This window comes from Giraffa tippelskirchi, chromosome 13 (genome assembly GCF_054371585.1).
Source record: "Giraffa tippelskirchi isolate mGirTip1 chromosome 13, T2T-mGirTip1v1.2.pri, whole genome shotgun sequence".
Taxonomy (NCBI): domain Eukaryota; kingdom Metazoa; phylum Chordata; class Mammalia; order Artiodactyla; family Giraffidae; genus Giraffa; species Giraffa tippelskirchi.
Genome location: NC_137287.1, coordinates 40,651,847 through 40,676,091, shown reverse-complemented (window position 1 = coordinate 40,676,091; position 24,245 = coordinate 40,651,847). Strand labels below are relative to the sequence as shown.

General features: G+C 64.7%; 2 protein-coding genes across 3 annotated transcripts in view; one reads left to right on the top strand and one right to left on the bottom strand.

Annotated features, from left to right (window-relative positions):
- The window catches only part of CACNA1H (calcium voltage-gated channel subunit alpha1 H), a 60,793-nt gene extending 44,482 nt beyond the window's left edge, over positions 1-16,311 (top strand). Inside the window, exons 12-35 of the mRNA XM_081555711.1 lie at positions 669-854; positions 1,577-1,694; positions 1,947-2,102; positions 2,728-2,818; positions 2,979-3,187; positions 4,657-5,073; positions 5,516-5,616; positions 5,749-5,872; positions 5,950-6,018; positions 6,123-6,307; positions 6,514-6,640; positions 6,748-6,873; positions 7,079-7,168; positions 7,395-7,587; positions 8,160-8,177; positions 9,328-9,479; positions 10,214-10,323; positions 10,513-10,646; positions 10,808-10,878; positions 12,189-12,267; positions 12,943-13,064; positions 13,159-13,582; positions 13,805-13,965; positions 14,519-16,311. Of these exons, the coding sequence (XP_081411837.1) occupies positions 669-854; positions 1,577-1,694; positions 1,947-2,102; positions 2,728-2,818; positions 2,979-3,187; positions 4,657-5,073; positions 5,516-5,616; positions 5,749-5,872; positions 5,950-6,018; positions 6,123-6,307; positions 6,514-6,640; positions 6,748-6,873; positions 7,079-7,168; positions 7,395-7,587; positions 8,160-8,177; positions 9,328-9,479; positions 10,214-10,323; positions 10,513-10,646; positions 10,808-10,878; positions 12,189-12,267; positions 12,943-13,064; positions 13,159-13,582; positions 13,805-13,965; positions 14,519-15,523 (4,468 nt within the window). The 3' untranslated portion in view covers positions 15,524-16,311. The remainder of the gene's footprint in view (positions 1-668; positions 855-1,576; positions 1,695-1,946; positions 2,103-2,727; positions 2,819-2,978; positions 3,188-4,656; positions 5,074-5,515; positions 5,617-5,748; positions 5,873-5,949; positions 6,019-6,122; positions 6,308-6,513; positions 6,641-6,747; positions 6,874-7,078; positions 7,169-7,394; positions 7,588-8,159; positions 8,178-9,327; positions 9,480-10,213; positions 10,324-10,512; positions 10,647-10,807; positions 10,879-12,188; positions 12,268-12,942; positions 13,065-13,158; positions 13,583-13,804; positions 13,966-14,518) is intronic.
- Positions 16,312-17,982: 1,671 nt separating this feature from the next.
- LOC145531896 (tryptase-2-like) lies at positions 17,983-20,395 on the bottom strand. 2 transcript variants are annotated; one of them, XM_081555709.1, is made up of 6 exons: positions 20,334-20,395; positions 19,423-19,477; positions 19,142-19,313; positions 18,769-19,034; positions 18,481-18,644; positions 17,983-18,406 (listed from the first exon to the last, which is right to left on the bottom strand). In XM_081555709.1, the coding sequence occupies exons 2-6, from the start codon at positions 19,475-19,477 to the stop codon at positions 18,242-18,244; spliced, it is 822 nt and encodes a 273-aa protein (XP_081411835.1). In that variant the 5' UTR covers positions 20,334-20,395; the 3' UTR covers positions 17,983-18,241. The 2 variants fall into 2 exon arrangements, with proteins under 2 accessions (XP_081411835.1, XP_081411836.1); XM_081555710.1 differs by having other exon boundaries at positions 19,142-19,307; positions 20,334-20,366.
- Between the last annotated feature and the right edge of the window lie 3,850 nt (positions 20,396-24,245).

Sequence of the window (24,245 nt, the reverse complement as noted above, 5' to 3'; positions counted from 1 at the left end):
CTCCTCCCAGGAGCCCCTGGGGCCTGGGGAGGCTCCCGTGTCCACCACAGCCCCCGCAGATGGCAGAGCCCCCGCCGCTGGGAAAGACCCTGCCGTCAGAGTGCAGAAGTGGGGTCTCCTGGGGCGGGATCCTCGCTCCTCCTCACAGGCACTGTCGGATGCACATGGTCAGCTGCAGCTCAGGCAGGAGTTTTTAGAAGCTAGTGGAGCTGTTGCCTGTGGGAACAGAGCAGGCGCTCAGTGGCCCTTCAGGCTTGCAGCCGCCTCCACTGAGGGCTCAGCCCCCTCAAGGAAGGCCAGCTTGCTGCAGCAAAATCAGCGCAGAAAGGACCAGGGGGATCTGGGGAAATTCCTTACCCCCACCCCCCCCCCCCGGGACAAAGCAGGGCCCTTGGGAGTCAAGGGGGCCCCCAGCCTAACGAGAGCAAACAAGCCAGGCACGCTGGAAAGACGCTCAGTCGAGTCTTCAGAGACGCCGCCACCACCCCTCAGCCCCTCCGACGCCTTGATGCAGCCGAACCTGCTCCCAGTTGGGGTTGAGCGGAGGCCGCGGTGGCTCCCGGGCTGTCGTTCCTGCCTCTGGGAAGAGGGTGTCCCAGAGTCAGGGCGGGAATAGGCACGCGCCTCCCCGAAAGCCGTCCTAACCCTGCCCCCCCCAACCCCCGCAGCGTGTGGGAGATCATCGGGCAGGCGGACGGCGGGCTGTCGGTGCTGCGCACCTTCCGGCTGCTGCGGGTGCTCAAGCTGGTGCGCTTCATGCCCGCGCTGCGGCGCCAGCTGGTAGTGCTCATGAAGACCATGGACAACGTGGCCACCTTCTGCATGCTGCTCATGCTTTTCATCTTCATCTTCAGGTGCGCGCGCTGCGCAGGGGCCACCCTGCCCCGGGTGGCCGCAAGGGGAAGGCCTGGGGCAAGGAGCCCGCGCCGGTCCTGGACTGGAGGCCCCGCCCCCGGCCGGGCCCGCCCACCGCGAGGGTCACGCCCATCGCGTCGGCACCGGCGCCGGCCCTGGCTTCGGGGCCTGGGTTGCCCTGAGTCTCAAAGAGGAAGACAAATTCAGTCACTGTGGGTTTTGCTGGCATTGATGGGGTGCCCCCCATGCCAGGCGCCAGCACGCAGTGGGGGACGTGGAACTGTGCTCAAGAGAGCCATAGGCTAAGGGGACGGAGGAGGGCGGGGCAACCAGGCTGGGGCTCCTGGACTCCTGCTGCTGTCGCTGAGCCCAGGGCCGAGGGCCGGCTTGGCCTGGGGCCTTGGGGAGGGGGTTGGGGCGGAGGGCTGCCCACATAGGCCGGGTGAGACAGACACCCAGTCCTGGCCGCTGCCTGAAGCCAGAGTGGCTTCCAGTGTTACCCGCCCCCGCCACCCCCTCGTTCTTGGCTTTGGTCTTACCCACTGTAGAATGGAAACAGCTTGGCCATGGACCCTGGGCGGCCCTGCCCAGGAGGAAGCCGGTGTTCTGGGAAGTGTAGAGGAGTGGATGGTGGGAGTGGGGTGACCAGGCTGGGTCCCCAGCCCCACACCCAGCCCTCCGTACCAGTCACTCACTGTACCCCTGCCTGTCCACCCCCCAGCATCCTTGGCATGCATCTCTTCGGCTGCAAATTCAGCCTGAAAACAGATACTGGAGACACAGTCCCTGACCGGAAGAACTTTGATTCCCTGCTGTGGGCCATCGTCACCGTGTTCCAGGTACAGCTGGGCGGGCCATCCCCTGCTGTGCTCAGTGGTCCCTGGAGGGCCACAGCCCTGCTCGGAGCTGGCCGAGGCCTGTCCAAGGCCACTGAGGGTGAAGAACGATGGCCAGGACGTTGGGGTGGTGGGCCTGGTCTCGCTCGTCCTTCTGGTCCTGAGACCTAGCGGTATTCCCCCAGCCAGGACCCCTGTCCTGGTGCCCCCTTGGCCCCCACGTTGGGCCCACTCTGCCCGCCGCCCCTCCCCCAGATCCTCACCCAGGAGGACTGGAACGTCGTCCTGTACAACGGCATGGCCTCCACGTCCTCCTGGGCCGCCCTGTACTTCGTGGCCCTCATGACCTTTGGCAACTACGTGCTCTTCAACCTGCTGGTGGCCATCCTGGTGGAGGGTTTCCAGGCCGAGGTGAGGAGGAGCTTCCAGGGGAGGTGAAGGGGCTTCCAGGGGAGGTGAGGGGCTTCTAGGGGAGGTGGGGGCTTCCAGGGGAGTAAGGGGTTCCAGGGGAGGTGAGGGGGCTTCCGAAGGAGGTGAGGGGCTTCCAGGGGAGGTGGGGGCTTCCAGGGGAGTGAGGGGTTCCAGGGGAGGTGAAGGGTCTTCCAGGGGAGGTGAAGGGTCTTTCAGGGGAGGTGAGCAGCTTCCAGGGGAGGTGAGGGGCTTCCAGGGGAGTGAGGGGCTTCTAGGGGAGGTGAGGGGCTTTCAGGGGAGGTGAAGGGGCTTCTAGGGGAGTGAGGGGCTTCCAGGGGAGGTGAGGTGCTTCCAGGGAGGTGAGGGGGCTTTCAGGGGAGTGAGGGACTTCCAGGGGAGGTGAAGGGTCTTCCAGGAGAGGTGAGGGGCTTCCAGGGGAGTGAGGGGTTCCAGGGGAGGTGAGGAGGCTTCCAGGGGAGGCGGTGGGAGCCAGGAGTGTCGGGCAGACCTCGTCCTTGCCCTGCTGGGCTCTTTTGTCCATGCCCACCCCTTGTGGGCCTGGCCTTTCCATTGGGGGTCCCCCCTGCGGGGAGCCTCATGTGTGCTGTGTGCTCGGTGGGCACAGGGCGATGCCACCAGATCCGACACAGATGAAGACAAGACATCCACCCACTTGGAGGAGGACTTGGACAAGTTCCGTGACCTCCGGGCCACAGGTGCGCATGTGGGTGGGGGGCAGGGATGGGGCGGAGGGGAAGCTGCCTCCCGGGTCTGGGCACAGCTGGGACTCCTGAGGGTGGGCCCTAGGCGGACAGGCTCTCCTTCCTGGGAGCCCTGCAGGCTCGAGTGGCTCCCCTCTCCGCCCCCCTCCCCCAGAGATGAAGATGTACTCGCTGGCAGTGACACCCAACGGGCACCTGGAGGGCCGGGGCAGCCTGCCCCCACCCCTTATCATGCGCACGGCAGCCACGCCCATGCCCACCCCCAAGAGCTCCCCACACCTGGACGCGGCCCCTGGCCCCCTGGACTCACGCCGTGGCAGCAGCAGCTCCATGGACCCTCAGCTAGGAGACCAGAAGTCTCTGGTAGGGACAGTCCCCTGCCCTGGCCTCAGGGCACCTTCAAGCTCACCCCACACACATAGCTCCTTAGGCCTTTCCCAGAGATAAGTGAGGGTCCCGAATGTGCCCTCCCCACTCACACCCCAGAAATCCCTCAGGCCTGAGCGCTTTGTTTTCTATAAATGGATCTAGAAACCGCTGTTCTTAAGGGAGGCATATGAATAAGCAAGTAAAATAGCAGGCCAGAAGTTTATCTTCCAATTTGTGCAATGTAAGATAAAAGCTGGCAGAGCACAGAGTGTACAAGAAGGGAAAACAGAGAAGGATGGCAAAAGGTGTAAAAGCTGAGTACACGAAACAGGTGACGGAAGCTGGGCGGAGGCTTCCGTGCGTCACGACCAACAGCGCCCTGCGGAGCTGGGGCCCACGGTCTTTCCAGACAAACCCAGGAAGCACCACCCCAGACAGACGAAGCCTGAGCCAGCTCTGTGCATCTCAGAAGGGCCGGCGAGGGGTGGGCGGAGCAGGACAAGCTAATGGGGTGGGGGGATTGGGGGTGAACCTGGAGGAAAGTCCAGGCAAACCATGGGGGTGGGGGGTGGGGGTGGGAATCGGGTGTCAGTCACAGAAAAGCTGCACAGCCAAGCACATCACAGCTAAGCTGCTAGAGCCCCCAGGAGGAGGACAGGGCTGTTGGGCCAGATTCCAGCTCAGCTCCTGCTGACCCAGGAGGTGAAAACGGGGACGGGCAGAGAGCATAGGTGCAGCAAAGGTGAAGTCCCCAGAGCACAGCCCAGTTGAGCACACAGCTTCTCCTTGGAACTCCAGAGCCTGCCAACCATGAACTGATGAGCGGTCCCTCCCCAGAGATCCAGGTCAGCTGCTGGGCTGCATCTGAGGATGCCTGGTCCGTAGCTGGTCCCTGGCCCATTGGTGACCTTCGCCCACCCTCTGGTCCTCAGGCTGGCGTGCAAGGCCTGCCCAGTGCTCCGACACCTGCTGGCGGTGTCTCCAGCTCGCCGTCAACCCGCTGTGCACCACAGGCATCTCGCTGAAGGCTCGGTGCCACTAGCAGCTCCCTAGCAGGGCTGTCCACCCCTTAGAGGAAATGCACTGTTTAGTTTACACATGCATGTTAGTTGCTCAGTCATGTCCAACGCTTTGTGGCCCCATGGACTGTAGCCCGCCAGGCTCCTCTGTCCGTGGGATTCTTCAGGCAAGAATACTGGAGTGGGTAGTCATTTCCTTCTCCAGAGGATCTTCCCAACCCAGGGATTGAACCCAGGTCTCCTACATTGCAGGCAGATTCTTTACCATCTGAGCCACCAGGGAACCCCATTAAAGGAGATGATCCATGTACAAATGTCACCGATGGGTGTCAGTGGAGAACCCTTTCACCAGGGAAAGGCCCGTGAGCCAGGTGCCCTGAGGCCAGGATGTTGGGGGTGACTTGGGAGGGGTGTAACCTGCTCATTCTTGCCCCCACCCCGCAGTCCAGCCTCCGCAGCTCTCCCTGCACCCCCTGGGGCCCCAACAGCGCCTGGAGCAGCCGGCGCTCCAGCTGGAACAGCCTGGGTCGCGCACCCAGCCTCAAACGCAGGAGCCAGTGTGGGGAGCGCGAGTCACTGCTATCCGGTGAGGGCAGGGGCAGCGGCAGCACGGATGAGGAGGCCGAGGATGGCCGGCCCGGGGCAGGGGCCTCACCGGGCACACGGGCCATGCCACTGCGGCGTGCCGAGTCTCTGGACCACCGCAGCACGCTAGACCTGCGACCCCCACGGCCAGCCACCCTGCTGCCCACCAAGGTCCATGACTGCAACGGGCAGGTGCTGGCCCTGCCCAGCGAGTTCTTCCTCCGCATCGACAGCCACAAGGAGGATCCAGCCGAGTTTGATGACGACGTGGAGGATGTGAGTGGGGGTGGGCCTCACGTTGGCCCCTTGCCTCCCCCTGTCATGGGGGCAGCGTTCATGGGAGGCCCTGGGGGTGGGAGGGGGCAGGAAGCAGGACAGGCTGGGCCAGAGCGCATCCGCGGGGAGCTCTGGAGCAGGATTCACCCCAGGGTCAGCCCCACCTCCAGCTGAGGGCTGGTTCTGGGCTGCAGTCGGTCAGCCAGTGAGACCTCCGTGGGGGGAGGGGAAGTGCCTTTTCAGCTGGGCAGGACCGCTGCCCAGGACTGCTGGAGGCCATCTGGGTGGGGATCTGAGGATGGCCACTCACCGGTCCCCCCGGATCCCAGTGTAGCTTCCTGGCCCCGCGCCTGGGTGGGTGGACAGGGCTGAGCCTGAAGGTGGGAGGGGCTGGGGTTGGTCAGGCTAGGAGGGGCCCTGAACAACCCCCCACCCTCCCCAGAGCTGCTGCTCACGGCTGCAGAAGGTGCTGGAGCCGTATAAGCCAGAGTGCTGCCAGAGCCGCGAGCCCTGGGCCCTGTACCTCTTCTCCCCACAGAACAGGTGAGGGGCACGCCTGGGAGAGCTGGCCCCGCCCTGGGGGCCCCCTTCATCCCTACCAGACGGTGAGCTCTGTGGACAGAAGCCAGGGCTTGGCCAGGACTGTCCCCAAAACCCCCCCCCCCCGGCTCCCAGGTTCCGTGCCTCCTGCCAAAAGATCATTGCTCACAAGATGTTCGATCACGTTGTCCTCGTCTTCATCTTCCTCAACTGCATCACCATCGCCCTGGAGAGGCCCGACATCGACCCCGGCAGCACCGTGAGGCTCTCTTCTCGCCGGGGAGGGGTGGGTCCCACGGCCGCGGCCGGCCCCTCCCATCGTCCTGTCTCCTGCAGGAGCGCGTCTTCCTCAGCGTCTCCAACTACATCTTCACAGCTATCTTCGTGGCGGAGATGATGGTGAAGGTACACCATGTCCTGAGGGACCCGGGGGTCTGTCCGTCTGGCCTTGCAACCCCGGCCACGTGTGCAGGGCGTAGGTCCACGAGTCCGTCGTCTGCACTCACCAGGTCGTGGCCCTGGGCCTGGTCTCGGGCAAGCACGCCTACCTGCAGAGCAGCTGGAACATACTGGATGGGGTGCTGGTCCTGGTGTCCCTGGTGGACATCATCGTGGCCATGGCCTCGGCTGGCGGCGCCAAGATCCTGGGCATCCTGCGTGTGCTGCGCCTGCTGCGGACCCTGCGGCCGCTGAGGTGGACAGGGTCGTGGGGCGGAGCCAAAGGAGCAGACGGATGGAGGAGGGCAGGGCCACGGATGGGGCGGGATCGGGGCGGGATCGGGGCGGGAGAGGGCCCCGGCCCGCCCGCCGGTGGCGCGGTGTTTGCAGTGCTGGGCGCTCCTCCTGGTGGCAGCTCCTTTGGGGGCGCCCAGCAGCGCGTTCCTTCTGGCCCTCTTCCAGGGTCATCAGCCGTGCGCCGGGCCTCAAGCTGGTGGTGGAGACTCTAATATCGTCCCTCAGGCCCATCGGGAACATCGTCCTCATCTGCTGTGCCTTCTTCATCATCTTCGGCATCCTCGGGGTGCAGGTGCGTGGCCTGCCTGTCTGAGCAGGCAGGGAGAGGGAGGGCCCGTGAGCGGGCAGGGGGTGGCGGGGCAGGGCCTGGCCCTCTGGGTGACCGCCCCTCCCGGTCAGCTCTTCAAGGGGAAGTTTTACTACTGCGAGGGCGCCGACACCAGGAACATTTCCACCAAGGCCGAGTGCAGGGCCGCGCATTACCGCTGGGTGCGACGCAAGTACAACTTCGACAACCTGGGCCAGGTGGGCGGGGCTGGGGCGGGGCGGGGAGGGCCTGGCGGGTTACTCACCCAGCGCAGCCCTGATCTGGCGGGCGGGAGCCGCAGGGTCTCAGCCGGCGAGTTAGGAGGGTCCGCCGTGAGCGAGCCGCGGCAGCGCGTGTGGCCCTGCGGGGCGCGCCTGGCAGGAGGCAGCGCCCAGAGTTCCCCGTCTTGGTCTGGCCTCGCAGGCGCTGATGTCGCTGTTCGTGCTCTCGTCCAAGGACGGCTGGGTGAACATCATGTACGACGGGCTGGACGCTGTGGGCGTGGACCAGCAGGTGCGGCGGGCGGCGGGCGGCCCTGCACCTCCGCGCGGGCCTTTTCCCTTGGTCTCCGCTCATCTCAGGGAGCGCAGCGTCCCCTGAGACGAGGCTGCCTTTGGCCTCTGGGGACGTCCGCAGAGGTCCACGACGAGGGTCGGCGCCCGTGGGCGGGGCTCAGCGTCTGTGGGCGGGGTCAGCGCCCGTGGGCGGGCCGGCACCCACGCGCTCTCCTGTGCTGCAGCCGGTGCCCAACCACAACCCCTGGATGCTGCTCTACTTCATCTCCTTCCTGCTCATCGTCAGCTTCTTCGTGCTCAACATGTTCGTGGGCGTCGTGGTGGAGAACTTCCACAAGTGCCGGCAGCACCAGGAGGCCGAGGAGGCGCGGCGGCGCGAGGAGAAACGGCAGCGTCGCCTGGAGAGGAAGCGCAGGAGTAAGGCCCTTCCGGTGGCGGTGGCGGTGGCCGGTGGCTACCTGCGCGTCTCCCAGCACCCCCCCATCCACCTGAGCCCCCCTTTCGCCTATGGGAGGGTGGCTGGGGACTGGGGGGCCAACCAGGGGCAGCTCTGAGACCTGGCTGCTGCCGCCGGAACCGGGGTCCGCCTCACCCCTGGCCCAGGGCTGTGGGGACTGCACCCGGGCAGCGGCTCAGCACCCTGGCCCCGGAGCCCCCCGCCTGGCCCCACTCCCCTCGGCCCCGGCCTCTCCAGATGGCTCTGCACGCTTGCCCTTCATGTCCTCAGAGAAGGCCGGCTGCAGAGGAGGCAGGGGGCCCTTCCCAGGAGGCACAGGGATGAGACCCCAGCCCCCACGCCCACCACTGCAGGGGCAAGCTCACCCCGCTTTTGTGTTCTCACGCCTTGGTGGGGGGAGCAAGCAGAGTCATTCAAGACAGAGAGGGTCTTAGGACACCCCTGCCCATGCTGGGGAGCAGAGTGGGCTTCTTCCAGGAGGGGTCCTGGCCCCACCCACCGGCCAGCTCAGACCATCTCCTTGTCTTTCCAGGCACTTTCCCCAACCCAGGTACCTGCCCCCAACCCGCATGCCTCAGCCCTGCTTCTGCCAGCCACTGCATGGGGCTGCGGACTGGCCTGACCTCTGCCCCTTTGCCCCTGCCACAGGGAAGGGTGGACATTGCAGGAGGGTGCCAGGCCCCCTGGGGTCCACCGCAGGGTCAGCACGGGATGGCTGTGGGGCGCCTGACGCCAGTGGGAGGAGGAGGGGTTGCTGGCTGGCCTGGTGTTCACGCTGCTGCCTCTGAGCCCGTGTGTGCCTCTGCCCGGCTTGCACGCCTGCCTGCTGTGCTGGGACGCCTGCTGGCTGGTCGCTGCTCCGTGTCCTCAGTGCTGGGCTGGCCTCACTGGCCTCTGGCCCCCTTAGCTGCTGCGCTGAGCTCTCTAGTGACCGAATGCCAGACCGAGGAGCATGCGGGCCCCAGGGAGGGGTTGGTTCCCATCGGCCCCTGCTCTCCCTGGTCCCTTGCCCATGGGTTCTGAGGCCTAGAAGGGCCCCCTGTGCAGTGGGGGCAGTCGTGCCCTCATCTAGCAGGCACTAATGTGCCCTAGGGAGTTACTGCAGGCAGAGCGTTTAGTGCAGACAGAGCTGCTGGGATACACCCCCTCCCCTTCCCCAGGTCATAGCCACCAACCTCAGTTGGTGGACTGGATGGCAGGCAGACCCCAGACAGCAGGCACATGGCCACAGGCCTCCTGGAGGACAGGGAGCAGAGGGACTCTGGGCCTGGTGGCCAGAACGCAGCCAGGGAGATGGGGGGGTGTGGTGGACCACCTTGCCCTGCCCTGCCCTGCCTTGGGACTGTGCCTGCCCCCCCAGAAAGCTCCCGTCTGTCCCTCCCTTCATCGCTGAGGTATCTCTGGACCCTGATGCCAGTCCAGGAGAGGAGACCACACAGGCCCTGGCTTGGGACCTCCTGGCAGGGTGGGGGGTCCAGACAGGCCCCGGGGCAGGGCCCAGGTGGTCTCAGCTTCTACGCCCACTCCAGGGATCTGCTCTGAGGCTAAGGCCTTCTTGGAGGAGGAGGTCAGTGGGTGATCTGCCCCGAGGCCCACCCGCGAGCCTGGGCTCTCCCCCAGCCTCCTGACTCCCCAGCCCCTGGGAGGCAGCCCTCTCATCCCACCCTACCCGCCCGCTCACCACTGTGCTCTCCCCGCAGAGGCCCAGCGCCGGCCCTACTATGCAGACTACTCGCCCACCCGCCGCTCCATCCACTCTCTGTGCACCAGCCACTACCTGGACCTCTTCATTACCTTCATCATTGGCGTCAACGTCATCACCATGTCCATGGAGCACTACAACCAGCCCAAGGTGGGGCTCGCTGCCTCGACACATCGGCCCCCCCCCGCCTCCAGTCCTGTGGCTGAGGGGCCAAGGGTGGGGTCCGTTGACAGCCAGGTGGTGCTACCCTGAGAACTGGAGGCCCCAGGTCTGCACCCCTGCCTGAGCCCTTGCCGGTGCTTATGGGATATGCGGAGGTGTGGCTTGAACAAAGGGCCCTCCTTCCTTTAAAGCCAGTGGACACTCCCAGGGCCACCTGTCCCAAGGGCATCCTTGACCCCATGAGAGGTTCCATCCAAAACACTGGCTGGGGATGTCCCCAAGTCCAGGAAAGGTCAGACTGAGAGGGTGATGCTCTCAGATCCCATCTCCATTATTTCATCAAAGACGGAACCCCCCGCCTCCCAGAACAGCTGAGAGCCTCTGACTCCGAAGCTGAAGCTGAGCCCATCTGGCGGGCTGGCTCCTACCCTGGGCTGTGGGTGGGACTGGCCCAGGCGGGGCCGGGAGTCTGGGTTCCCAGCGGCAGGTTCCTCCAACTGAGGGTCATCCTGAGAATGCTGCAAGGGTCAGGCGAGGCAGGCCTCCCCAACCCGGCACAGATCTGCATCCAGTAATAGCCGAGGCCTGTCCATGGACGGGGGTCGGGTGCCCCGGTCAGCGGAGAAGAGAGGTGGGGCAGTGCGGGCAGCACTGCAGGGGGCAAGAAGGAAGGGCTGTTGGGCAGGGAGCCTGACGTTCAGGAGCCTGGTGCTCGCCCCCAGGCTCTGGACGAGGCCCTCAAATACTGCAATTACGTGTTTACCATCGTCTTTGTCGTCGAGGCCATGCTGAAGCTGGTGGCCTTTGGGTTCCGGAGGTTCTTCAAGGACAGGTGTGTGGGGTGGGGCAGGTGGGCACCATGGCTGGAGGCCTGCAGAGGTGACAGTGCTGAGCAGGGGTGCCCCTGGTGACACTAGGATGTTCCCAGGGGATGGGGAGGGGACTCCAGGTGCTTCGAAGGGCCAGGGTGCTGGGGAGGAGGCACTGACCAGCGCTGAGCCATACCTGCCCACCCACCCAGGTGGAACCAGCTGGACCTGGCCATCGTCCTGCTGTCCATCATGGGCATCACTCTGGAGGAGATAGAGATGAACGCGGCACTGCCCATCAACCCCACCATCATCCGAATCATGCGTGTCCTCCGCATCGCCCGCGGTAGGCCACCGCCCGCCTGAGCCCTGCGCTGTCGGAGGGCCCGCCCCCCACCTCCTGCCTTACCCACCCCAGTGGACCGCCTGAGGACTGGGGGGTGGGTGGATCCGTGGTCCGGGTCAGACCAGTCCCATCCCCCACTAAGGCTCGGCTCCCTGTCCTAGTCCTGAAGCTGCTCAAGATGGCCACGGGCATGCGGGCCCTGCTGGACACAGTGGTCCAAGCACTGCCCCAGGTAGGTCAGCCGCTTGGGGGCCTGACCTGGGTCTGGCTCCCCTGCTCCCAGGGTGGGCATCACAGAGGCCCCCAAGAGAACAAGGCTGCAGGAGGGCCTCGCTCACTGGTCAGGCACCATTCGTTCACATGGTCTTTCTAGTTTTGAGACAAACGCAATTATCAAGCCCCTCCCCGCTACCTACAGGAAGTAATGGGCTGCTGAGCTGTGCTGTGAGGAGGCGGCCTGCCTGCTTGCTTTCGGGCCTCACTCTAGTCTCTCTGGAGAAGACCAGGGCCCACCCCCTGGTGCAGTTCTGTGCTCAGTGGGCTTTGGGCAGAGGGCAGAGCCTGTGGCTGCAGTGGGCTTGTCGAGTTTGGAGGACCACACACAGGGCTCAGATGTTGGCCAAAGGCCTGTCTCTCCTAAAGCCAGCTCAGGCCCTCTGTCCTCATGACCTGTGTCCACAGCCCCCACCCTGACCCTGTGTGGCTGCTTAGTTGAAAGTCTCATTGCCCCACCTGTGTAGTATTCAGCCCCTGAGCCAGTCCACTCGGGCATCCATGCATCCATCTGACTGTGACTCCAGCCCTCTCAACAAGTCATCCAGCCACCTAGGCTTCTATCCATCCATTCAGACAGTTGTCTGTCCCCCCATCTACCAGATGCCCAGCTGCCCATCATCCAGCCCTCCTGGCCACTGTCCACCGGCCCAGCATATATCTCTCCACCTGACTGCCTCCCCAGCCATCCACACCCTGCATCTTCAGCTGGCCTTCACTGGTCCCCAGCGGCCTTTCTCAGCCCCGAGTTACACCCTTAGTGCTGCTGTGTACCTGCCCCCTGTCTGTGGGAGTGACCAGATGGGGGAGGGGGGGTGGGAAGCCCAGGCCCACCCCCAGTGCGATGCCTCTGGGGGCTGGTGAAGAGGGGGACCAGCCACATGAGAGTCAGGAAGGTGCGGAGGAGGGGCGGCAAGTTCACGGAAGAGCCGCGGGCTAGGGGTCGGGCAAGACCTGGCGGCCTGCAGAGCTTCCGCCTTCACCTCCCCATGGGGATCCTGAGGCTGGAGTCCACTCAAGCCGCTGGGAGGCGCTCGGGAGCAGAGGAGCTGGAGGCAGACCCCTGGGTGCAGGGCGGGTGTGAGGGCCAAGGAGGGGCCCTGGGCACCAGGCAGGACAGGGAGCCCTGGGGCCCACAGGAGCCTCGAGGCCAGGAGGGCTGGAGCAAGAACAGGGCTCAAAGCACGCCTGGGAACTCGCCGGGCAGGTCGCGGGTGGGGGCGGGGCAGGCTGAGCCCCCTGACCTCGCTCTGCTTCTCTCCCATGTAGGTAGGGAACCTCGGCCTGCTTTTCATGCTCCTGTTTTTTATCTATGCTGCCCTGGGAGTGGAGCTGTTCGGGAGGCTCGGTGAGTGCGGGGGGGCGTGGTGCCCCACCCCCCAGACACGCTCGGGAGGCTGGAGGCGCAGCTTCAGACATGCGGCTCCGGGCGCCCTGGCCTCTAGCCCGGCCCCTGCCCCCATGGCTCTTCACCATGAGGTAACCGCGGACACGGCGCATGCAGACGCGCTATGCAGACCCGCACACATGTTCACACTCAGGCCAGGCTGACAGAGCCGCACACACACAGGTGTGGCCCCAAGTCTCCCGGCCCCCAGGGTCGTGCTGCAGCCAGTCCTTCCTATCACCCAGGGTCTCCTCAGACCTCCACGGCGTGCAGCTCCGGCCAGTCCGGGTGGGGGCCCGTGGAGACCTTTCATGGTGGCCTAGGTCCTATGGGAGCCCCCTTCCACTGGGTGTCATTGAACGAATGCTCAGTGGGTTCCAGGAGCCACCAGTGGGCCTGTGTGGGAGGGGGTCAAGGTGGCTGCCCGGACCCCGAACTTGGTGCCCCGACCCTGGGCCTGGCAGCTCCCAGGCATGACCCAGCATCTGGGGCTCTCTGGTGCCAGGGCCGCCCGGTCATTCCACAGAGCAGGGGACTTGCTGGGCCACCACCCTGCACCCCGAGGAGCATGGCTTTTTCCCAGGAGAGGGCAGGCCCTGGCCCCGTGGGGCGGGCTGACCCGGTTGTTCCCGACAGAATGCAGTGAGGACAACCCCTGCGAGGGCCTGAGCAGACACGCCACCTTCTCTAACTTCGGTATGGCCTTCCTCACGCTGTTCCGCGTGTCCACCGGGGACAACTGGAACGGGATCATGAAGGTACGGGCTGGCGTGATGGGCGGGGCGATGGGAGCCCCCTGAGTGGGGGGCTACAGGCGGAGGTGGGAGCCTGCCCGCCGCCCTCTGCCCACAGGACACGCTGCGCGAGTGCGCCCGCGAGGACAAGCACTGCCTCACCTACCTGCCGGCCATCTCGCCCATCTACTTCGTCACCTTCGTGCTGGTGGCCCAGTTCGTGCTGGTCAACGTGGTGGTGGCCGTGCTCATGAAGCACCTGGAAGAGAGCAACAAGGAGGCCCGCGAGGATGCCGAGCTGGACGCGGAGCTTGAGATGGAGATGGCGCAGGGGTCCCCCACTCGCCCTAGGCCCGCGGCCCCTCAGAGCCCCGGCGCCTCGCCGGACTCCCCCAACGTGCTGGTCGTGCGCAAGGTGTCGGTGTCCAGGATGCTCTCGCTGCCCAACGACAGCTACATGTTCCGGCCCGTGGCGCCTGCTGCAGCTGCTCACCGCCACCCGCTGCAGGAGGTGGAGATGGAGACTTATGCGGGCGCCTCGGGTACAGCCCCGAGCGGAGGCAGCCTGGCCCTGGGCGGGTGGGGCCGACTGGGGGCGGGGCAGGGGCGGAGCCAGAGGGGCGATGGAGGGGGTCCGGGGCGCGGCCGGAGGGGCGGTGGGGCAGGAGGGGCGATGGGGGAGGAGTCAGATGGGGCAGAGGGGCTGGGGTTGTCGGGCGGGGCCCACTGGGTGGATACGCATTTCTGGCCCTTTCCTGCCGCAGGCCGGCTCACCGCCGCCCACTCGCCGCCTGTGGAGTCCTGCGCCTCCCTCCAGGTCCCGTCCGCCGTGTCCTCCCCGACCAGGGGCAGCGACACCCTCCGTGCCCTGCCCCCGCGGGGTGCAGCCCACTGGCCTAGCGTCAGCCGACTGCTCTGCAGACAGGTAGGAGGCACTTTCGGGTCCTCAGCCGATCCCTGGGGTCTCTGTGGGGGTTCCCTCCCTATTTGAAGCGTGAGAGACGTGGGTCCTTGGAGTCTGTAATGACCACACCCGGCCACGGGGACCCATGTCCCCTTAGACAAAAGCCTAAGCCCCCCAGATCTTACCCCCACAGGAACCGCGCCCGCGAGCCTGGCTGCAGCCAGAGATCCCCCCCTGCCTGAGCCTTTGGCCCCCCTCCCTTCCCCCTCCCTGCTTGGGGAGCCAAGCTGGTCTGGTACCGCAGTCAAGCAGAGGCTACAGCCTCGATCTGTGCCCCTTGGGGTTTCCAGGGCCTTGGGCAGGCTCTGCCCACAGAAGCTTGGCCTCCAGTCCTCCCCACATGACCAGCATTGGTGAGGGCCCCTCTGCTCCAGCTAGGGGGCAAATGCGTCCACACCAGCATCTTGCAGCCTCATCTCACCCCGGCCCATAGCTTTAGGGTCACAAGGTCACCTGGCCTGGAGTAGGGAGGGGGTCCCTCTGGCTGGTCTCACCTGACTCCCTGCCTTTGCAGGAGGCCGTCCACACGGAGTCCCTGGAAGGGCAGGGCGATGGCACTGGGGACAGCAGCCCATTCTGGGGAGAGCCTGGCGGAAAGACGCCTGTGAGGCAGGCGTCCCTGGGGCCCTCCTTGCGGTCCCCACCGTGGTCCCCGCAGCCTGCCAGCATCCGCACCCGCAAGCACACTTCTGGACAGCACTGCATCTCCAGCCGGCCACCAGCCCCGGGTGGGGAGGAGGCCGAGGCCCCAGACCCAGCCGACGAAGAGGTCTGCCACATCACCAGCTCTGCCCGCAGCCCTTCGGCCTCACCCGCTGCCCACGGGATGGTGGGCGGCGAGCCAGACCTGCACAGGCTCTACAGCGTTGACACCCGGGGCTTCCTGGACCAGCCGGGCCGGGTGGACGATCAGAGGCGGCCCTCGGGGGAGCCGGGCGTCGGGGACAGCCGTCCAGAAGCCGGGGAGGCAAAGGCCCGGGCCCTGGAGGCCGAGCTGGCCCTGGGGGCACGCAGGAAAAAGAAGATGAGCCCCCCCTGCATCTCCATAGAGCCCCCCACAGAGGATGAGGGTGCGACCAGGGCCCCCGTGGCTGAGGGCAGCAGCTCCACCCTGCGGCGACGAACCCCATCCTGCGAGGCTGTGCCCCACAGAGACGCCCTGGAGCCCGCCGACGGCATGGGGCTGGACGCTGCTGCCAAGGGGGAGCGGTGGGGCCAGGCCCTCTGCCGCACGGAGCACCTGACCGTCCCGAACTTTGCCTTTGAGCCGTTGGACATGGGGGGCCCCAGTGGGGACCTGTTCACGGACGGGGGCCATGGGGCCACCCCAGAACCCAGACCCTCCTCCTCAGGCACCATGGCCCCTCCAGAACCCCGGGAGACAGAGCCCCGAGTGCCCTCAGGAGACCCCCCAGAGGAGGGCCGGGGAGTGCACCTCACTGTCCCTGAGAGCCCACCGAGGAGAGCCTCCCCCCTGGCTGTGCCAGTCCCGGGTGACGGCGTGGACGAGCCTGTGTAGCTCGGGTGCAATGCCCACAGGCTTTGGCACTGGGGTTGGGGTGCGCCCAGCAGGGTGGCGGCCAGGACAGGGCTGTGTGTGGATCCTGGCTCGGGCCCCCAGAGGGCAGAGGAGCCAGGATGATGTCAGCGCAGGGAGAGGGAGGCCTATGCCGTTCTGGGCACGCAAAGCAGCGGGAACCCACAGCCCGAGGCCTCCATCCTGTCGATTCAGGTTTGGGGTTTCCCAGTGTGCCGAGGTGGTCCTGGGCCATGTTGGCGGCCCGCTCAGGAGTCCCAGGGACAAGGACCAGAAACGGACCAGGAGGAGGAAGGCAGAGGCCTCCCGGCAGAGCCCCATCCTCACGTCCCGCTTCTTTTTATAGGGAACACGCTTGGGGCCGCTCGCGCCCTCTAGTGGCGGCTTCCTGCCAAAGGCTGCCTTGGCCATGCTTTCCGTCACTCACAGTCTGGAGTTCTCATCCGTGTCTCCACCGCTCATCGCTGTCTCATCACCCCTCCACACCCACTCCCCGCCGTTCCAACCCCTCAGGATTCCAGAGAGCACCTTGACTCTGGTCCCTGGGAAATGACCGGTCGCCAGGGAGAGGGGACCGTGCAATAAGACCCCCACTGCCGGTGGGGCCTGGGTCAAGACTTTGAGCTGATGGCCCCGTCGTTTCACTTTCTTTTATAAATTCAGGTTATACGTTTGCAATAATCCGATGCGGAAAACTCGGCTTCTCAAGTCAAGGGGAGGGGAGGGGGGGTGCAAAGCAGAGCGGAATAAATATTAACTTATTTAAGAAACACGTTGGATTTCCACCGCCAGAATTGGTACCCCCCTCCCCCGTGGGAGGGTGGCCAGCCTGTGGCCTTAGCAAGGGCAGACTTGGGTGATGTCGCCACCAGCACCATGGGCTCCACAAAGCCCCCCTGCCCCCTGTAGGTCCTCACGACTCCCCAATTCCCTACCCCACCCCCACCACACTCCCCGGCAGATCGCGGATAGAAAGTTCTGCTGGGAAAAAGCCAAACTTGCCTTGGCAGCCAGAACCACGTGGCATCGTTCACACACTGGAGTCTGATCCGACCAGGAGGAAGATTTTGCCAGGGCTCCCAGCAGGGATGGGAGCAGGGACGTGGGCCCCTGTGAGAGAGCTTCCCAGCTGGGCAGTCACTTGGGGCTGTAGGGGGCACTGCCCCCTGCCTGCTGTCTCTCTAGCTGTGTCCCTGACTGAAGGCTCTGACCCCAGACCTGCCCCACGTCCTACTGGCCTCAGCTGTAGCCCCAGTGCAGAGACCTGCTCCCTCCACAACCCGTTCCCACTGAGAGCAGGAACAGAGGGGGCCCGGGTCAGCTTAGAACCTGTAGTCCTCCGTGGCAGACTGTGGCTGTGACTGTGGTGTGGGGCTGTACCCAGTGCGGGGTTGGCTCCCCGATAGCCTCCAGGCCCTGCCCTCCAGGTGCCCACAGCAGCAGGACAGCGGCCGCCTCCGGGCTGGTCCAGGTGGTGGGAGATGCCATCCGGGACTTACCTGGCTGAGGCAGGGACCTATTTGCTCTGACCCAGGTGGGCAGCGAGTCTCCAGTATGGGGGGCCCTGGGCTGCAGCCGGCCCCTCCCCCACTCCCCACCTGCCCAGTCCAGCCCACAGGTGGTAGGGGTTCCTTCTGGTGGAGACTCGAGGAACTGCAGGACTCCAGAGAGTGGGCAGCCCCCCAAGTTGGGCAGAGTGGATGGACAGAGGTGGACCTGGGGCGCTAGGGTCTGTGGCTCTCCCGCCTATGATGTTGGCCTCAGTTCCCACAAGGAGAAGACGCTGAGCTGGGTCGGACCCAGTAGTTCTTGCCCCTGGCCCAGGCAGTGGCCCCTACTCTCTGTGCCAAGGACGGGACGTGGGTCAAGGATTAGAGGACAGGAGGGCGGGACAGTTGACCAGGCTCTGTGCAGAAGCAGGGACATGGACCACAGTCCTCACCCAGCTCACCTGGGTGAGATGTTGGCCCCTGGGGAACAGAGGTCCTCCAGGTCACCCTGGGGACAAGGTGGGGTGGACACCAGGATGCCAGGGAGTCCCCATCCTCCGCCACGAGTCTGGGCTCACCTGGAAGGCCTCCCAGGGATTGCCCACCGGTCTGGGTAGTCCGCATTGTTAGGACAGGGCCCTGGGGCGGGGACGGGCTATAGGGGATGATAATCTGGTTCTTGACTCATTGCTGGGTACCTGGGGCCCTGAGAATCACCTCAATGACTGTGTTGCTTTACCTGTCGTGAAAGGTACTTTTTACCTCACCAAAAAGACAAGCCAGGGTGCAGAGAAGAGGCCCTGGGCTCGAGGGGCAGGGCGGGGCCGCCCCCACAGCCAGGTGGTGCCCAGGGGTGGGGGACCCACAGAGACGGTGGCTGCACCCAGCGGGGCCCTGGGGCCTTCCCCTCCCTCAGCGACACCCGCAGCCAGAAACAGGCAGGACCGCCTCTGCTTTCCATGCTCTTTAATGAGTCTCAGCAGCCCCTGCCGGCGCCCTGAGCTGGGTGGGAAGGGGGCTGGGGCAGGGTGCTCAGGGCAGGGAGGGGTCAGCAGAGAGGGGTCACCGGGAGGGGGGTCATCGGGGGTGGGCAGCAGGGGAGGGGGCCGGGGAAGGTGGGGGAAGGTCACTTCCTCGGCCGGATGCAGCAGTGTGGGGACAGAGGGGGCCGGCTCCTCAGCTGACCCAGGGGGCAGCCTGGGGACCGGGCTCAGGGCCCCTGGAGGACGTACTGGTGGATCCAGTCCAGGTAGGAGGTGACGCGGGTGTAGATGCCGGGCCGGTTGGGCTTCGCGCAGCCGTCGCCCCAGCTGACCACGCCTGCCTGCAGCCAGGTGCCATTCACCTTGCAGACCAGGGGCCCTCCGGAGTCGCCCTGCGAAGGGGAGGGATCGGGGTCAGTGTGGCTGCGAGGCCGGGCGGTGGGGGCTGCGGGGGGCACTGACCCACCTGGCAGAAGTCCCTCCTGCTGTCTCCGGCACATAGCATGTCCTCCCGCACGATGGGGATGTTGTCCCCCGTGTACAGGCCAGAGTGGTACTCTCTGTCACAGACACTGTTCTCCACGACAGGGACCTTCACCTGCTTCAGGGGGAACGGGGGCGGCAAGAGCCCTGCAGCGAGGGGGCGGAGGGAGGCAGCATCAGGGGGGAGCAGGCGGTGGGGACCCTGGTCCCCAGAGGAAACGCCAGAACCTGGAGCCTGGCCCCACCCCATCCTGGGGTCCCCGACACTCACTTCCACTGTCCACGTTGCCCCAGCCCGACACCCAGCACTGCGTCCCCACGGGGAAGGTCTCCGACGCAGGGGGAAGAGTGACCACCTGGACGTGGCAGGAGATGCTCACGGGCTCGTCCAGCTCCAGCAGGGCGATGTCTGCCCCGTCCTCAGCCTTGTAGTAGTTGGGATGGGGGATGACCCTGCTGATGGACAGCAGCCGGTCCTGATAGTACAGGTGCTGCTCCCGCAGCTGCACCCTGAAGTATGAGGGGTCGTGGACTTCCCTGGGGACAGAGACGGGCCCCTACTCAGAGCTGAGCCACCCTCGGGACACCCAGGAGCCTGGGTGGAGCCCCAGGCGCACCCCACCGCAGGCCCCCTGGAGACTCACGGTCCGACGCAGTGGGCTGCGGTCAGCACCCACTGGGGATGGATCAGAGAGCCCCCGCAATGGTGCCTCCAGTACTGCTGTCTGACTCTCAGGCTCACCTGCCAGGGCCACCTACTCCCAGGGGCCTCCTGCCCCCCGACGATGCCCGCGCGCTGCGAGGCCTGGCCTGGAGCTGGAGCAGGAAGCCTTCAACTCTGGGCTCCTCTGAACCCCCCACCCGCCCCTGGGCTTGTGGGGGTGGGGGAGGACAGAGACCCCGTGGGCCTGGGGTCAGGACTCACCAGGGGCCGTGGAGACTAGGCTCAGCAGGAGGGACAGCGCCAGCAGACCGAACATCTGGAAGGAACAGGGAGGGGTCTGGGGGTGTGGGGCCTGGGGGTGTGGGGTCTGCGGTGAGGGGTCTGGGGGTGTGGGATCTGGGGGTGCAGGATCTGGGGGGTGTGGGGTCTTAGGTGAGGAGTCTGGGGGTGTGGGGTCTGTGGGGCATGGGGTCCGGGAGTGCGGGCTCTTAGGTGTGGGGTCTGGGGGTGCAAGGTCTTAGGTGAGGGGTCTGGGGATGTGGGGTCTGGGGGTGCGAGGTCTTAGGTGAGGGGTCTGGGGGTGTGGGGTCCGGGAGTGCGGGGTCTTAGGTGTGGGGCCTGGGGGGTGTGGGGTCTACGGTGAGGGATCTGGGGGTGCGGGATCTGCAGGTGCAGGATCTGGGGGCTGTGGGGTCTGTGGGGTGTGGGATCTGGGGATGCGGGGTCTGGGGGTTGTGGGGTCTGTAGGGTGTGGGGTCCGGGGCTGTGGGGTCTTAGGTGTGGGGTCTAAGGGTGTGAGGTCTGGAGGTGCGAGGTCTTAGGTGAGGGGTCTGGGGGTGTGGGGTCTGTAGGGTATGGGGTCCGGGGGTGTGGGATTGGGGGTGCAGGATCTGAGGGGTGTGGGGTCCGGGGGTGCAGGGTCTTAGGTGTGGGGTCTGGGGGTGTGGGGTCTGGGGTGTGAGGTCTTAGGTGAGGGGTCTCGGGGTGTGGGGTCTGGGGATGCGAGGTCTTAGGTGAGAGGTCTGGGGGTGTGAGTCTAGGGGTCTGGGGTGCTGGTGGCATTGGGGCCCCCTTGATCAGGGGTCTGTCCAGGCCGGGGGTCTGGGGCCTCAGTGCTCGGCCACCAAGCTGCACAGTGACACCCGATGTCGGGGTCTTGCTGGGGGGCTCACCTTGGCAGGTCCAGGCTGCTCTTGTCCAGCCCGCTCTCTGCCCCTTTATCCTCACAGACAACGACAGGGTCAGAGGAGGGGGCGGGTCCTCCAATCCAGGGGAGTGGGAGAGGAAGTGGATGACTCAGACCAGAGCGAGTCCATCTGGTCAGGAAGGGGCCCTGCCGCCCCCGTCCACGACGGCAGACCCGATTCCTCCATGTGGTCCCACATCCATCTCTGGGTGTTATCTGAGAAGTTAACTCTACCATCAGGGGAGCCTTGTTATCTGGGGATCTGAGTGCCATCCACAGAGGGACAGGCCGAGGGACGTGATGGGGAGGGGACAGGAGAGGCCAGAGCCATCTTCCCTGGATGCTCCCCCACCAGGCCCAGCACCCCTGTCCCCCGCCTGCAGGCCGGGGTAAGCCCCATCCTTGTCCACCCACTCCGCCTCCTTACTCTCCCCTGGGCCTGCTGGTCACCTGATTCTGCAACCCATCTGCTCTCCTCACCTTACGGCCTCTTGACCCCTGCCTCCCCCACCCCACCGTCCATGTGGCACCTCCTGTCCTGCCCCCAGCCTGCTGAGACACCAGCCTGGCTCTGGGGCCCTCCTGTCCCTGGCTGGCTCTCTTGCACTCCGTAGGGGTGTACTCAGCTGGATTTCTCAGGTGAGCACCCCTCAGAACAGGCAGGGGCTGCCCGGGCCCCGTCTCAGGCGTCCCTCCAGCAGACCCTGGTCACTTGCTCTCTTGCCCCCACACCAGGCCTCTGGGCCCTGGGAGGGGTGGCCTAGGCTCCAGTTCTCCTCACCACGGTACCTCCCCCAAGGCCACCTTCCTAGGTGTGCAGCCCCCATGGGCTCAGAGCAGAGGTAGAGCCTCTGTCGTCCTGATTTGTCAGCTGATCAAATGCGGAGCGTGCACTGCTGGGCCAGGGCTCTGAGCCCAGGGCTGGTGGGGAGGAGGAGACAAGTCTGCGCCCCCCACCGCCTCTGCCCCCCACCGCCATGGATCATCAGGCAGCTCTCCACCCAACTCCGTGCCTCAGCTCCCCCACACCTAAGAGGGGGCCGCCGATCTCGAGCTTCCCGGAGGACCTGCAGCCTGTGCTTAGGAGCTGGGCAGGGGGCTGGGGCAGGAAGGAGGGGCAGGAAAGTCCCGGCTCCTCCTAGGGGCCTAATCAGCTCAGTCATCAGGCCCTGGCCGGACAGAGGACGGTTAGGAAAGGGGCTGCCCCAGGCCGGGCACCTGGGGCTGTGCCCATCTGATCTGTGGTGGGGCCCACGGGACCCGGGGACGGTTGGGCACAGAGACGCCAGTCACAGGGCCTGAGCTGGGCCTCAAACCCGATTCTGTATTTCTTTTTTTTAATATAATTTTTTAGAACAGGTTTAGGTTTACAGAAAACTTTCCAAAGTGGTGTAGACGCACCCATGTACCCTGGTGACAGTGACACTGAGGCTCCTGGGTGCTCCCAGGGACACAGCTAGGGAATCGTACAGGGTCTCACACGTGAGCACACACAGGCGCACACAAGCACACATGGACTGGCAGGTGAACACAGACATGTACACACGTGCACAAGGGATCACACACATGCAAACGTGGGCTGACGCATGAGCACACACACAGGCTCCCACCCCCTGTATTTACTGAACTGCATTTACAGTTCAGTGTCTACACTGAAGCCACCAGCTTTCCCCAACCCCAGCTTCACACCTAGGGGTTTGCTCTGATTGGCTAACATTGGACCAAAACTGGTCAGGCCAGGGATGTGGGCGGGGCCAGGTGATGGGAAGGTGTGGAGAGACCCCATGTGGGTCCTCCTGAAGACCCTCTCAACTGAGTATCCTTAGTTCATAAAGACCGCTTCCTCCTCTTGAAACTCAGCAATAAGTTTAAGCCCCTTGTACAAAATCAGTAATAACCAAATAAATAAACAATTCATTGAAGAAATGTAAATGACCATTTTTAACCTAAAAAATTCCACCTAATTAATAATGAAAATGTGATATAAATTGGGCGATCATCTTGGGGGTCAAGTTTGCAAGGTTCTGAGATGCACTTCCCGGTGTTGCAAGGATGCATCCCATGTGTCCCACCGGCTTGGGAAGAGATGCTGTCAGCAGATGGTGTCCTGTCCTTAAGATCCCTAAACAAGTGACCTCTTGACCTTCCTGTGGATTCCTAACTGTAGAATGAATAAGTGATGAGTGAAGCCCCCAGGGTAGCCCCAGGGGAAGTCTCTGGCTGAGGCTGTGGTCTTTGGGGCCAGACATAGGGGTCCTGCCTCCCCAGGCATCTCAAGCCACTGGCCTGAGGTGGGACCTGAAGTGAGAAAGGGCAGGAGGAGGACTCCCAGGGAGGAGCCTGGGGGATGCCCTGAGAACCTCAGTCTGCTAAGGACAGGGTGATGCAGAGAAAGTGGGGCTGGGCCACCCCAGGTGAGTGGACTGCTGTCGGGGGAAGATGGACCTGGGGACGGGTCTCCGCAGGGGTGGCCTTTGGGAGTGACAGGGGCAGTGTGCAGGAGATCAGAGTTGGGGAGTGTGTGTTAGCAGGGACCAGCTGACCGGCCATCCCTGACTGGCCAACCAGGTCACAGTCTCAGAGTGGAGGTCTGACTGCAGCTGTGGCTCTGGGCTGGGAACCCTGAGGAGGGCATGGGGAGCACAGCTGGACCTGGGGTGCTGGGGTCTGCGGGCCCTCCTGCCTGTGACCGTGGCCTCAGTTCCCACAAGGAGGAGACGCTGAGCTGGGCTAGACCCAGTGGTTCTTGCCCCAGCCCCAGCCTGTGGCCTGTGTTCTCCCTGCCAGGGAGGGGTCATGGGTTGAGGGTCAGAGGGCAGGAAGCCTGGAGAGCCCGTGCTGTGGGCCAGTCAGGAAGGCCACAGCCCTCACCCAGCTCACCTGCAGTCAGGTACTGGCTTACCAGAGGTCTGCTAGGTCGTCCTGCGGGCAGAATGGGGTGAGGACCAGGAGGCCAGAGAGCCGGGGAGTCCCCATCCTCCACTTCCCCAGCCTGGGCTCACCTGCCCGGCCTCCCTGGGGTCCCAGGGATGCAGCATGTCCAGCCGGCTGACAGGGGCTGCCCTCTGGGTCGGGCCATCCTGGCTGGTGGTCTGCGGGGCAGCAGGGGAGGCTCGGGTTGGGGGGAGCTCTACAGGGGAAAGGGGGTGGCAGCCCTGTGCTGCGGAGTCACCCACACACGGGACCCCAGGCACCCACAGTGACCACAAGAGGGCGTTATCAGTGCAGGGTGATGTCCAGAGTGTTAGGACAGTAGCCCAGAAAGAGACTCACAAACACAGTCCCCTGTTTTCAGGAGACAGAGAGGGGGACCTTCCCAGCACATGTTTCTGGAACAACTGTGTCATCCGTGTGGAAAGAGAGGTGAGCCTTGGTGCTCGCCTTGTAACACACACAGAGAAACTGTTCAAAGTGGATCTTAGGCCTCAGTGTAGATGTTAAGACTGTAAAACACTGTAGAGAAACTATAGCAGGAAATCCTGACCTGGAGGAAGGCGGGGGACTCAAACACCACCAAGAGAAACAGAGGAAACTGGACTTCGCCAAATTGAAAACTTATGCTCTGAGCGACACTGTTAAGAAAGGGAAAGTGTAACCCACCCGCTCAGAAGAACATCTGTGACACAAATGCAAGGTAAAGAGAAGAAAGGTAAAGGAGAGAAGGAGGCTTACAACCCCTCAGACGACACCCAACTGACTTAAAGGGGCAGCAGCTTGTGTAGACGCTTCCTCAAAGGTGAACCACGACCGAGAAGCACCTTCTTACTCATCAGGAAAGTGCAGAGAGGAGGAGACGCTGCCACTCACCCTCTGAAACGCAGGGACGCCCCGAGCTCTGCCCACTGCCTCCCCTTGCCCCTTCCTCTGAGCTGGGCGGTCAGGTGGGCACTTGCTCAAG